The following is a 14,791-nucleotide window of genomic DNA, read 5'->3' as shown; positions in this document are numbered from 1 at the left end:
AAGAAAGAATAAAATGTGAAATGAATGGTATTCAAACTGTAGGATCCCCTTTCAATCAACAACACAGGGTTGTTTTTTAGTTTACTTTATAGGGACTGCAATCTTCATTGTTTGCAATCCAGCTACTATAAAACCCTAGCAAGGCAATTGATATTCAAGAGGAACGGAACAATGGACCACGTAGATATTGTTGTGTTAGATTCTCTGAGGTCTACCATTGTATCCAAGCCATATCATCAGAGCTTTTGTTATTTTATTAAATTTACATATAAATTTCAGAATATGTATTTCTATGTATTAAAAAAAAAACCTTGGTAAAATCTTGATAGGAATGCATTCAAGCCCCACATAAATTTTAGAAGAATTAACATATCTACTATATTGAGTCTTCCAGCCCATGAAAATGTTATGTGTCTCCATTCACATAGGTTTTCACTGTTACCTTTCTTTTTTTTTTAATTCTTTTTTTTTAATTTTTATTTATTTATGATAGTCACAGATAGAGAGAGAGAGAGAGAGAGGCAGAGACACAAGCAGAGAGAGAAGCAGGCTCCATGCACCGGGAGCCCGATGTGGTATTTGATCCCGGGTCTCCAGGATCGCACCCTGGGCCAAAGGCAGGCGCCAAACTGCTGCGCCACCCAGGGATCCCTCACTGTTACCTTTCATGAACATTCTATCATTTTCAGCATACACATCTGGTACATGTTTTGTTAACTTCTTCATTCCTTTTGAAGTAATTGTATTTGGATTTGGCATAGTGTTTTAATTTTTGTTTTTATATGTATATTGTTAATACATAAAATTTGATTTTTTATGTATTGATCTTACATATTTATATTATGTGATTTTACTGAACTCACCTAATAAGTTATAGAAAAATTTTGCAGTTGTGAGGATTTTCAATAGAGATAATCACACCATACACAAACAGAAGCAGTTCTATTTCTTGCTTTTAAGTCTGTATGTCTCTTATTTCTTTTTCTTGCCTCATTATAAGAGCTATAAATTCCTGTATTACCTGAATAAAAATAATGCAGTGAAGAAAAGAGATGTGATTCTCAATTCATAGCATTCCCAATGCTATGTAATTATATTTACATAATAAATAAATATCCATATTTATATTTATCTATAAATATCTTCACAGCATTAAAATTTAATATTGTATACTTGATATTTTTAACTTTAATAAAATAATTAACCATAGTGCTATGGACTGAATTTCGTCCTCTCAATATTCATATGTGGAAGTCCTAATGCCCAATGTGATGGTATTTGGAGATAGGATCCTTTGGAGATAATTAGGCTTAATAGATTTTTGAGGGTGGGGCCCTCAAGATGGGATTAATGCCCTTATAAAGAAAGAAAGAGATACCAGGGCTCACTCACTCTCTCTGTATCATGTAAGGACACAGTGAGTAGACAGCTGTCTGCAAGCCAGGAAGAATTCTCTCAGCAGAATCCATCCATGCTGCCATCTTGATCTTGGTGGATTTCTAGCCTCCAAAACTGTGAGAAAATAAATTTCTCCTGTTAAAGCTACCAGTCCATGAAATTTTGTTTTACCAGCCTGAACCGACCAAGACAAACATAAAGGACAGTTTTCTATACTCTGAAAAATGCTATCTGTGATTGATTATGGTGTTTGAATTTATAGTTTTTTGTTTAAAAGGATTTTAGACTAAAGAAAAGTCATGAGTATCGTTTTTGTAAAAAAAAAAATGTATATCCTTTGCCCAGGGGCTCTATTCAAATTCTGCTAAATGTGATTGGCTTTAAAACATGTCTAAAGGGATGCCTGGGTGGCTGGCTCAGTGGTTGGGCGTCTGCCTTCGGCTCAGGGCATGATTCTGAAGTCCAGGGATGGAGTCCCACATCGGGCTCCCTGCACGGAGTCTGCTTCTCCTCCCTCAGTCTGTGTCTCTTGTGAATAAATAAATAAAATCTTTTTAAAAATTGCCTGAAAATTCTTTAACACTCCCTTCATAAAACAGTGTAGGCTGTGTTCCCTGACACTCCCATTCTGAGACCCATTATCCTTCAACCCTTGGTACTATGAAGTGAGGAAACAGATCATGGAGGAGCCTCATATAGACATTCTGGTAGGCAGCCCATTCTAAGGTCTCTGAAGACGGCTATTATCAACTTCCAGGCAAGTGGGTGAGGAAACCTTCAGATGATACAGCTTCCAGAGTTTGTCACCTCAGCTGTAGCCAAGAGAATACACTAGCTGTCTCCACTGAGCTCTGGCAAAATTGCAGAGTTTGAGTAAAATAAGTGCTATCATTGTTTCAAAGCCACTGAGTCTTGGGATAACACGTTACACAAAATTAGATGCTAGAAGACCATTTATTCTAGTAATTTACCTTGTTGCCAAGGGATCTGATCTAGAATCATGTGCTATACCCAGCTGGCAAATATCTCAGTTCTTTCAGGAGTTCCTCAATACTTTAAGACCTTAACATTTTGTAGAATCCTCTCAATTTGTGTTTGTAATTCATCTCCCTAGGACTATCCTCAGGTTATGCAATTATGTTTGAGGTAACATAGATGTGATTCTCAATTCTTGTTGCAGTCTAGCAGGTATACCATGACTGGTGATACTTTTGAGTAACATGGTGACAGCCAGAGCTTACCATTGCAAAGTTACTTATTCCCTTTTAAAATTAATATTTTTGTTTTAAATATGTATTGAGGCTCTCTAAAATTCAAGCCTCATCTCACTTTCTCTCCTAGTTTTACCATCCAGTGATATTTTCCCCTGAAATAATTAATACTCCAATGATTGTCAAATGGTACTTTCTAATCCTGTAATTCCTTTATATTTTTAATTAACATCCCACTGTTAATTAAGAGATCTATCTTTCTTATTTATTTATAGCAATATGGATTCACAGATTTCTATTTTATTCAACGAGTCAAATTTCTTATCTTCATTATATGTACTGATGCTCAAAGCGCTTTCAGGAGCCTCTTCAGACTGGCTCCTGTCTTCCTGACATGTTCCTATCCTCAACTGAGTATTTCTTTACTTTCTGGCATAAGAAAGAAACTTTCTCATTTTATTTTTTTTTCTTGCTTTAGCTTTGGTATCATGCATTTTATCTTCAAAAAGTCCTTAATTCTGCTTATTGGAGAATGGTATCTTGGAAATAAAGTCTGAGAACTAGTTGTGTTCAGTGCAACTAGATTGTCTCAATCTCCAGATTCACCTTACTCATCAATCTTCTAGACTTGATATTTGAGATTTCCTTGGTACTTCAGTGTTGGAATTCCTCTGTTGATCTTGATTTGACTGTTTTCACATAGCTCTAGACATTCTGAGTCACCTAAAAGTAAAACTGTCCACTATCACTCTTTAGAATTCAATCCTTGACTTCAAGCATTCCGAGTTGCGGAGGGATGGAGAATTGACTGAGTTGGTTGATCCAACTAGAGTGTGTATGTGAGAAAGAAATAAGAAAAATGTCATATTAAAGTTTTTAAGAATCTTGATAATGGAAGTGAGGTTTCAGTTTAATAAAGATGATGATAGAGAGTGAAGATATGGTCTTGATTTACTGAATGACATAATAGTAATGACTTTCAGAAAATAGATAACTCACAATTAAATGCCTGGGTGTCTTCTGCAATAGGTAAAATAGGATGAGGGAGATTGTTGTAGATTGAAAACAGTGCAAATTTAAGGGCCATTTTGAAGGCTGGTATTGTCTAACAGATAATATATTAAAACTATGCATTTTATCTTTCTTTCCCTTTGAAGTTATATATTACAGTTCTGTGCTATTACATCACTTCCTGTGGCAGAAATGGTTCATTTTTGCAGTCAGTCCATTCTTCCTTTATTACCAGAAGTCCCAACCCAAAATTTTAGCATAGAACATAGCCCAGTGAGTGCTAACACTTCTCCACTACCCTTAGCAGAGCCTTACATATAAGCATGTGACTAAATTTTGGCCCAATTTAATATATAAGTGATGTAATATTTGAAGAAAAGTTTTTTCCTTCTGATTCCTCTTTTTCTCACTTCCTCTGTGCTGGAATGCAGAGATGATGGTATGCGGCAGCTTCAAAATTTATGGACAAGGGGAACATAGTGAACTAGAGGCATGTAGTTTAATTTCTTTCTTTTTTTAAAAGATTTTATTTATTCATGAGAGACAGACAGAGAGAGAGGCAGAGACACGGCAGAAGGAGAAGCAGGCTCCATGCAGGGAACCTGATGTGGGACTCAATGTGGGACTCGATCTCTGGTCTAGGATCACACCCTGGGCTGAAGGCAACACTAAACCTCTGAGCCACCGGGGCTGCCCAGATATGTAATTCCTAAGGAACCTGTATCACTGGATGTCTCACAGAGCCTGCCTATGTCTGTAAGTTTAAATGAGAGAAATGGACATTTTGAGAATACAGTTAGTATTACATATTCATCTTCTTCTATCCTTTTTTTTTAAACATTTTCTCAGAAAGACTTCAAATATCTCTAAATATCCAGTAAGGTATACAATTTCCCATTTCTAATATTGAATATACGACTTTTGTTTCATATATTTTCACCTTTCTTTTTTTTTCTTCATCCACTGTCGGATGTCTTTTTTTTTTGTATTCATTTAAAAAATATTAAGTAAATAAGGAGAAAGTGGTATTTATTAAATACCAAATTCACATCAGGATTGGTCCTAAGTTATTTTCATATATATCTTTTACCTTCACCAAAATCCAGTGTGGTAGGTGTTTCAAATAAGGCTCCTTTGAAGAAGAAAAAAAAAAGTTTAGAGATTCAAAAGTGGTTTCAATATTTATAATTCATATCTGTGCAGGAGGCTGTCATAACCCAATCCTTCTGCATTCAGACATCAAGACCAGTCATGGTTTGAAGCCTTCACTTTTAAACTGTCTACTTTCCTTCAAAACACCACTACCTACTTGTTTACAAATAATATTTTATGTATATTTTGTATAGTATCATTATCATTTTTGCCAAATGTATTTTTGCACTTTGGATAAGTACGAGTACTTCAGGTTGTGTTCATATAATATGTTTGTAATCTCTCCATTCAGCTGGTAGAAATTCTCCTGTGTTCTATGTGGTCAGTCTCCTGTTCTTGTAAAATGTGCTTCTTGATAATACTCCCAGCTATAGATTTACTGGCTTGAAAGTTTGTTTGAATCTAGTAATAAAGCAATAAAATATCTGAAGTCTTATTTTCTCTAAGACATTCCCTATGGATGTCATAATTGTATATTGAACAAATATTTATACTTATGCAGCTGCATAACACTGAAATGAAAATTTAGCATAAAAAGAAAAAAAGGCTTAGAGAGATTCAATAATTTGCATAATGCGGCAGACAGAATAGACTCCCCCTACCAATGATGTTCACATCCTAAACCTCGCAGACTGAATATGTTACATGACAAAAGGGATTTTACAGATGTAATTAGGGTTACTAATCAAGGACCTTAAAATAGGGAGATTATCCTGGATTATCCAGGTATCTGGGTAATGTAATAGGCAAATGTAATCATATGAGCTATTAAAAGCAGATAATCTTTCTCTAGCTGTAGGCAGAAAAAAAGAAATTAGAGAGATACAACAGGAGGGAAAGTTAGACGGATTTGAATCACAAGAGGGATTCACCCAGTGTTCCTGGAGACAGGACACTTGGAAAGCATGAGAAGGAATATGGGTCACCTTCAGGAGTAAATATCAGCTCCTGATTGACAGCCAGCAAAGAAACAATGAAACTGCAAGCAATTCTAGTAGACCATTTTCTATAAGTAATGTATTTTGTGAATGTCATCACAATATATAAGAAACCAGACTATTCATTTACACAGTGGCAGGATAAAGTATATCTTTGAGATATTTTGTGGATTTAAGGCCCATAGCTATAAGAAGAAATTTAAACTTCAGTGGAAAGTTTTAAAATCAATACACAGAGTTGTTGATCTGAGGCCCCCAATTCAACCTTTATAAAGTCCTCTTTTACAACTTTCTTCAGATTTCTATTATGCAATTATATTTTCAATAAATTTTACTTCAATTAAAATGTAGGAAACATTTAAATGAGGGTTCAGAAAAATACAGTAAGTCATGGAGAGGACTTGTCAATAAGGTGCTTGGAGCCAATACCATATTGTATGAGAATGGCATGGTTCATTATTTCTATACTTTGAACTCTGAAATCCTCTTGCTACCTGGAGATTTGAAGGGAAAGAGTTGTACTTATCTGTAGCATCTCTAAAATCTGTATCCTCGGGCCCCTGGTTGGCTCAGTGGTTGAGCATCTGCCTTCGACTCAGGTCTCGACCCCAGGATCCTGGGATCCAGTCCCAAATCAGGCTCCCCACAGGAAGCCTGTTTTTCCCTCTACCTATGTCTCTGCCTCTCTGTGTCTCTCATGATTAAACAAATAAAATCTTAAAAAAAAAAAAAAATCTGTATCCTCAGTAACTTAAAAAAAAAAAAAAAAAGCAACTAGAAAACAGAGTTGAGTGATTTACCCAAGTCCAGGATCTTGAAATGCTACACCTGAGAAAATTAAGTGATTGAACATCACTTTTCTCAGCACCTGGTATAATCACATTTTTTAAGGTGCTTTTCAAACCAAGCAGCTCTGTCCTGTCAGCTGCACATTACCACATTCTTGGGATTCAGACAGCTTGAAGGAACAATAGTCCTACGTAATAGAAAGCTTGATTCCCAAGCTGACCTCCACACAGTATGCCAATTTAACAGACAAGAACAAGGATGTAGGAAGACTAACTAATAAAAACAAACCAGGAAATATTGATTTCAACCCAGAAGCATGGTGTTTCATTTAAAAGACAGCTCTTCAGAAAAGCCTTTCTTCTGTTGTCAAACAAGCATTGGAGCTTGTCTATCTTTCCAATCATTCAATTAGAATAGGGACAAAAGAGTGAAACAGTCCTGGCTTTCAAGAAAACATTAGGGTATAGCATGGATGCAGGGTTGGGTCTCACTCTTCTTTCAGATTGCCAGCTTTAATTTCGACTGCCTGAAAAAAAAAAAGAGGAGATATCCTTTCTCCTTATACATTTAGCTGTTTCTCTTCTTTTCTCTCATAAGCAAAAACAGAGGGGTCTAAGTCCAGCTAATAGCATCAAATTTAACATGAAGGTGTTCTATATGGCTAAAGTTTTTCACTTTCTAAAGTCAAAGGAGTTGGACTGACACTTTGTTTTCTAACTTAACATACTACTTGGAATACAAATGAAAGTACAAATTGCAGTTGATTGATTCTGCCTGAAAGCACTAAATTTAAGAGTCTTCTAAGTGTAAAGGTTTATATCTTTTATTTGTTTACCTGGTCTCAAAAGATAATTGCAGTAAGTAATATCTTAGGCTAGTATTAGGTCTCAAAAGGTAACTGCAAAAAAAAAAAAAAAAAGTAACTGCAGTAAGCAATCTCTTTGACCAATTTTAATGAAAAGAAAGTTTTCAAGTGTGCATATGTGATCTAATGTGTAACACTCCAATATATGTAGTGATGTAGAGAGGTCAAATAAGTAGCTTCAAATTAAGATTTAAGCAAATGATTACTGAGCAACTCAAGTAATATTGAGAGTAAAATATTACAAATTTTAAGCATATGATTGCTTATCAGGGTGATGGGGTAATGAGGCGTGTTGGTGTACTCGTAACCATTTGTGATTTTGCTTCTATCGTTGTGCACGCTAGGAGTATTTGAACATATCAGGTAAATTCCTGCTATTTTTGAAGTAGAGTAAATGTAAATATCCTGAGCTATGCCAGATCTATGAATAATTTTAGTCATAAGTAATTTTGCCTCAGGGATATAGACACATAGTCTAAATAAATTCATCCATTTCTGTTACCCTGAAAGAAAAGTCCATGTATGAAATGCCATTGCTCATAAAGCATAAAGGCAGAGAGAGTCACTTGTAATTCCAATGGATAATGCTTAAATAGAAAATTTTGTGCCACAAATTTAAAATTCTAGAATCAACCTCACCCAGATCTCTTGTCACATGTAACTTTGAAGTCTTGTCAGCACAGCTACCTAATTTATATGAAGCACCCTGGAGTCAGTGTCTCTTTGTAGTGTTATTTGTCAAATGATTCAAGCACTGCTTTAAAGTATATGTGAGTTTCTAATCAATCCCAGGGCATTTAAATTGTATGCGATGCTATACACAATTTTTTCCTCTAAGTACGTGAAATTCTAAATCATATTTGCCTTTGATATCTTTATTTTTCTCTATTTTAGAAGTATCGCAGGAAGGGATAAAGCTACCATAAAGTAAATATTTGATATTCTGCTAAAGGAGAAAGGACCTAGCAGGAATTTGAGAGGGTGTGTGTGTATGTGTGTATGTTTATGTCTATGTGTGTCTGTGGGTATATGGACTCTTCCGTGAGAAAAAGAAATGCAATGGGGTCAGGGAGGAGGGGAATTCTGATCAAATTAAAATACTCCCCAACTTTGTATTTCTTTGTTAATAATGTGGAGCCTCTTCTATATCCACATCAGGTTAGAAATTGGGGTTACTAGTTATAGACCCTCTCATTCTCTTATCTTAAGTGTTATGATTTAAAACCTTCACAAAAATTTTGGCCTGGATTCTGCAGTTATGACCTCAAAATTATTTTATTATTTACCATCTTCTGGAACCATATGGTACAGATCTCTACTATAAAACTGATTAATTTTCTAAGATAACTGAATAATAAAAATCAATCAAAAGTAGTATGAAAAGTAAACTCATAGCTATGTGCATAAGTTTGAGACAGAAGGAAATGGATAAAGAGAACCAGAATGAGACATATGTATTTATCTGTCGATACATTCATATATATATATATATATATACATATATATATATATATATATATATATATATAAGCACACATAGATGCCATGCATACGTCACATGCACACATACACAGAAAGGGAGAGAGATTAAGTTAGCAGAGATACTACCTGGAGACAGTTCATTGAGAAGCAGAAAAACTCAGATTTGGGGGGGACCACATTCTCTGCTGACTTTATAACTTAATAACTTAATAATTCCAGTTAGCAATCCAAGGATGGCGACCAGGCTAACAAGAAAAAGAGGAAAATAAACACGACTATCCATGCCACTCAAAGAAAAAGTTGGAAACTAGTTAATGGGTCTAATTTTGTGAAGACAGCACTTCACTGCAACTGTTAATAGACAAGTCAACATAAGATCAGAGAAAGTTAACATTTCATGAGTTCATAAAAACTGTCAAGAGCTCTAGAATTTCCTGTCACTTATGAATGCAAAGTACTCAATGGGAATATCAGAATATGGATAAAATAATTTTTAGATAAGCATGTAACATCCTAAAAGCTATCTCAGGATTGAAGCTGATAGCCAGTAGGCACTACCAAAGTTCAAAGATTGTTAAATATTGAAATCACATCTGCTTAATCACCTGGAGTGTATTTCTACCTGGATTCCTTGCCTTTGCACCAACCGGCACTAAATCCATGTCCTTTCCCATTTGTCTGTGCTCTGTGTCAACAAGAACCATCATGCTTTTTGTTTTGTTCTTAGCCCCCCAAACTGGGGGCTTAGGAAGGTCAATTTCTGCCTTCAGTGAGACTTCCTTTACTGACATTTCCAAGGAGTCTGAAGAAAGAAAGGGAGATGAGGCAGTTGGGCAGTAATGGGGAACACTCCAAACACCAACCCAATGGTGCAGGCTCCAACTACTCAGCAGAACATCCCATGAGAGAAAGGAACCTATGGGAGACAGTAGGAGCAGTAGTAGGGGGTTGTGACCTTGGCCAGGGAAGCCCAGTGGGGATCCCCGTTTATCTTTTTGAGAGGCACCTGAGTGGTTCAGTTGGTTAAGCATCTGATCCTTGATTTTGGCTCATAATCTCAGGGTCATGAGATTGATTGAGCCCTGCATAGGGCTCGGTGTTGGGTGTGGAGTTTGCTTAAGATGTTCTTTTTACCCCCCCCACCTCCCGCCCCCCCCACCCCATGCTCTTTGTCTCTCAAAAAAAAAGTAACTATCTTTGCTGAATTTCATTACCATTCAACTTTCTTGAAATACACACAAGCCCTCAGGTTTGTAACATTAGCAAGATTAATATTATCTTTACTAATAAATATAAAGAACTAACTATTCCAATGTCATTATGTTCTAAAATATTCTAAACACACACAGGTACACATAGTTGTGCACACATACATACACTGATATAATTTGAGCACTAAAGTTATCATTATCATTTCAATCATTTAGATGAAGGAAAATTGGAGGCATAGAGTTTATTTAACTATGGAATGATGGAGGCAGGATTCAACCCAGACGAAGAGCAGAGGCCAATTTCCATGCTAACTGTTCTGACCCCACAAGGCTCAGGAAGACTTAATTGATGATAGGATAGATATCCCATGAGCTGTTCCCAAACTCAAATTTGGGAAACACTAGGTCAAGCTTATCTCAATTTTTTTTTAATGTAGGCCCCTTGAGTATTTTTAAACTATGTTCTTAAAATAGTATGTATTATGATTGCAAATCAAGTCATTCAAAGAGATTGTGCTTAAAATAGTCTTCATAAAATCCTTCCCTGCTCTCAGCCTTGCTTTTTGATTTCTGCTTTTGTTTTTGCTTTTTAATTTCAGTTGGTGATTGACTTTAATAGCCCTAATATTAGAATAATGACTTCAATAACTTCTAAATAATATGTGGACAGCACTATTTCTTGATGTATATACTTTTGAGAATTACAAACCCTAAAGAAAATAATTTAATTTACTTATAACTTTCCCTTTGTTTCATTCTATAGTTGATATCTACATCTTAGTTCCTCTTTTGCATATTTTCTTCATATTTGCATTTAAATGATCCCCCTGATTTGTATTTGTCCATTACCTTTAATCAGCTTTTCTCACTGTCTGCACCCCACTTTTTCTTCCACTCTCCTGACCCACTTTCCTCCGCCTATCCTACCACCACCTAGGACACACAGCTTTACTTTTATGTCACTAATGCCAGTTTTTACATTGTCTTCTGCTGCCACAACCCGTGCCTTCTATTTGAAGACCACTGAGAAATCAAATAGTGTGAGATCATGTTATTATGTGAACTTGACTTTAGGCATGGGGATCACACATCTTACAGCATAGCTCTTGTTCAGATGCATATTCTTTGAAGATGTAAACAATGTTCCAAGACCTCAAACTACAGTACCTGTAACTTTCAGCTTTTCAGCCCCAATGGTAATCTCATCTTCATCTGCAGAGAACAGCACCCTGCCATCTTCACTCGCTCTCACTTCAAATCTTTTACACTGAGCTTCCACAGCATCAGCTCCTACAGTCAGAGGAAAGGTTTAAAAGTGAAACTGGTATGCAGGAAACCATTAACATGTATCTTTTTTCTTTAGAAACAGAGGAGAAATACATGGATTACTTAGTTATTTTATGTCTGCAGTACCTTTTACATCTGAATTAATATTTTTAAATTGTTACCTTTTTCAGTGGGCTAATTTGATAGTTTGCTGAGCGAGGAGGTTGGGCATACATATGACCTCTAAATACGTGACATAGGCCTAACAAAGTTTGTAGGTTTAGCTAGTTAAAAACAACAACAACAATAAGAAAAAAAAAAACTTTGCATATACACAAAGAGAGATGATATCTGCTTTGTTCTTGGTTGTAGCTTGAAAACTTGGCATTATACGTGGCACACACTGGATGCGCAATCAATACCTGTGGACCCAATGACTCCCATGTTCTCTCTGCAAGCAAACAATAGTGCCCATGGTCACTGCATCACAAGGTACTTGGAAAGCATTACTCAATTATGAATCTTTAGCTACTCTATATTTCATATATACTACTATTGAAGATTGTTCCACCTTTACTATCACTGAATGTGAATACATGTTAACAGCCAATCTTGCAAATATATCTATATATTTAGTGCTCCCAAATGTATCTTCTCATCAATAATTTTCTTGATCTATTAAAATATAGCATTAAATAAATTTAGTTACACTACAAAATTGGAAATCTGTTTCTGATTTATTGGACAATTTTGCATATTAATCCATCTGAAAATCACAAAGGCAGCTTCCATATTTGGAAAACATGATTAATTTGTGAGTTTGAAGGCTTCGACAGAAGATCAAACTGGTCAGAGGGTGAGGAATTGCTTTTTCCATATTTCCAATTTATTTCTTTTGGCATAACATGTTTGGCATATGCTACATCTCCCCCTCCTGTTAAGATCTGGAGCATCTCTCCTTGCTAGCTACATCAGAAACTCTCATCAGATACAATTCAGCCCGCTCAGGGACCCAGGCACATCACACTTGTGCATATATCTTTTCATTTACTTTACATATGCTATGGACTGAATGTTTGTGTCTGCCAAAAACTCATATGTTGAAATTCAAGCTCACCATGTGATGGTATTAGGAAAGGCCATCTTTGAGAGGGGATTAGGTCAGGAGGGCAGAGCCCTCATGGATGGATTAGTGACCTTATAAAGTCTGCCTTTTCTCTCTCTGCAATCTGTCAAGTGAGGACACAGTGAGAAGCCAGCTATGTACAGGCCAGGAAGCAGCCTCTCAACCAGACGCTGGATATGTTAGTGCCTTGCTATTGGAATTCCCAGCATGTAGAGCTGTGAGAAATAAATTTCTGTTGTTTAAACCACCGAGACTATTATATTTTAGCAGAGCAGCCCAAGCAGACTGTGACAATATATTACCACTATTTTTTAGATATATGACCCAGGAATTCAAAACATGAGATCCTCTTTGTATTCCAAAATATCCTCCAAATTTAAAATTGGGTCTGATTTCTAGGGGTGCTTAGGGTAAGAAGCTGGATAGGTGAATGAATACGAGATATAAGCTTGCTGTCCCTTTCTTAGGCCCTCAACCCACCACAGCCCTGCTCCCAGTCCTAGCCCATGGGCTTTAATATCTTACACTTTCCCACTATCATAGCTTCTGAGAGGCATGTAAGAGCAAATATTAATTATAATCCCTAATAATATGTGGGACAACTTCTCTGCAAACAAAATGTATATTTTTCTCCTACTATAAGAAACTACATGTTTTCAGGTCCACATAGAAAATTTTAAAAGTTTCAACTATGACAATGCTAAGATAAAACTTAGCTAACCTTGCAGGCTGTCAAGATCAAAACAGCATGAATTGTACTTTAACGTCTGTTATATATATATTGTAAAGCAAAGCGTCTTTCTTATGAAATTTAATGACAATATTGGACAAACCATGGAAGAACCTATTGTCCTTGGTGACAGTCATTGTGTTTGATCTGCCAAGCATTATTTCAACAGCCTGTATTCAGTTGAGTATGTCTTCTGCTAATCATGATCTAACCTTCCTGTATTGTGCTTTTAATCTTTAAACCATAGTAACCCAACTGAGTGATGTTCAAAAAACCATGCTTGGGGCTGAATGTGTTGATAATTGTGACTTCTAAATTTGAAGGCCTCTATGTCTCAATCTTCAAGGCACTCAGACATACACTAAATCCGAACTGCCTGAAGGATATTCTAGATATTATACATATAAAGCCTGTTAACATGTGCATTACATTGCTATCTTAAATATAGTTATACTTCAAATATATTATATTGGGTGAATTGATCCAAAAGGTAGATCAGTGACTTTAACAACACTGAAGTACATCAGATCTATCTATCTATCTATCTATCTATCTATCTACACATATATTTATATATATATATATATATATATATATATATATATATATAACATATTATATCCACACACATGCTGTGTATGGTCACAAATTTATAAGACTTTCTTGACATAACATTTAATGCCATTATATGGAAGATACTTTACTAACATAAATATGCTATATTGTATGTCACATAAACTAGTAGAAATATAAGTAGAGTACCCAGATATGGTAAAGTTAGTTGAAATCTTAATTCATTAAATTCAAGTAAGCAAAAGCAAATAAGCAAGTAAGACAATATACACACACCTGGAATTAAAAAAAATGTGCATCTAGGCCATAAATAAATACATGCAGAAGCATTCAATTAAAAATAGATATATAAATTAATACTGCAGACTACACTTTATTCAACCTATTAGTAAAATTTCAGAAGGCAAAACTGCAAGCAATTTGCAATGCATTGACAGTAAATATTTTGAATCAGGAAATAACCGAATATATTGTGCTTCTGTATGTTGCTTTTCTACAAAGAACAACCAGTAAATGCAGATAATTAGACACATACTGCATTGTTGTGGGTATTTATATTTAAAGTTAGGGATCCCTGGGTGGCGCAACGGTTTGGCGCCTGCCTTTGGCCCAGGGCGTGATCCTGGAGACCCGGGATCGAATCCCACATCAGGCTCCCGGTGCATGGAGCCTGCTTCTTCCTCAGCCTGTGTCTCTGCCTCTCTCTCTCTCTCTCTCTGTGACTATCATAAATAAAATTAAAAAAAATAAATAAATAAAGTTAATACATTAGGCTATATGAAATTGAAGTTACTATGTCATAACATGTTTTGTGTTGTCTTATTCTGTTTTTCATGTTCCTACCTCCATATATCTGCTAAGCTAAGTCAACTTAGGATCCAGTTGTTCAGAGCGGCAGTAAATATTAAGTTCCATTTTTTCTCCACCAGCAATGCTTCCAGAGTTGCAGAAAAGCAATATGCCTGATGACTGTGGATAAGGAGCTTTGATCTTAGCCAATAGATTGTGGGAAATAGGGTTATCTGGAGAGTTCTATATT

The 14,791-nt window shown here is 35.8% G+C and overlaps 1 protein-coding gene across 2 annotated transcripts in view; it reads right to left on the bottom strand.

Annotated features, from left to right (window-relative positions):
• Window positions 1-14,791, bottom strand: part of SGCZ (sarcoglycan zeta) — a 457,620-nt gene that overhangs the window by 48,646 nt on the left and 394,183 nt on the right. The window contains exon 4 of one of the 2 annotated variants that reach the window (XM_041753053.1): window positions 11,225-11,347. The exons of the other annotated variant lie outside the window; for it this stretch is intronic. Coding sequence (XP_041608987.1) covers window positions 11,225-11,347 — 123 coding nt within the window. The remainder of the gene's footprint in view (window positions 1-11,224; window positions 11,348-14,791) is intronic. 2 annotated transcript variants of the gene reach the window in all.

The sequence above is a fragment of the Vulpes lagopus genome, chromosome 4 (genome assembly GCF_018345385.1).
Source record: "Vulpes lagopus strain Blue_001 chromosome 4, ASM1834538v1, whole genome shotgun sequence".
Taxonomy (NCBI): Eukaryota; Metazoa; Chordata; class Mammalia; order Carnivora; family Canidae; genus Vulpes; species Vulpes lagopus.
Note: the sequence above shows the minus strand (reverse complement) of the source record. Positions and strands in the feature narration are given on the sequence as shown.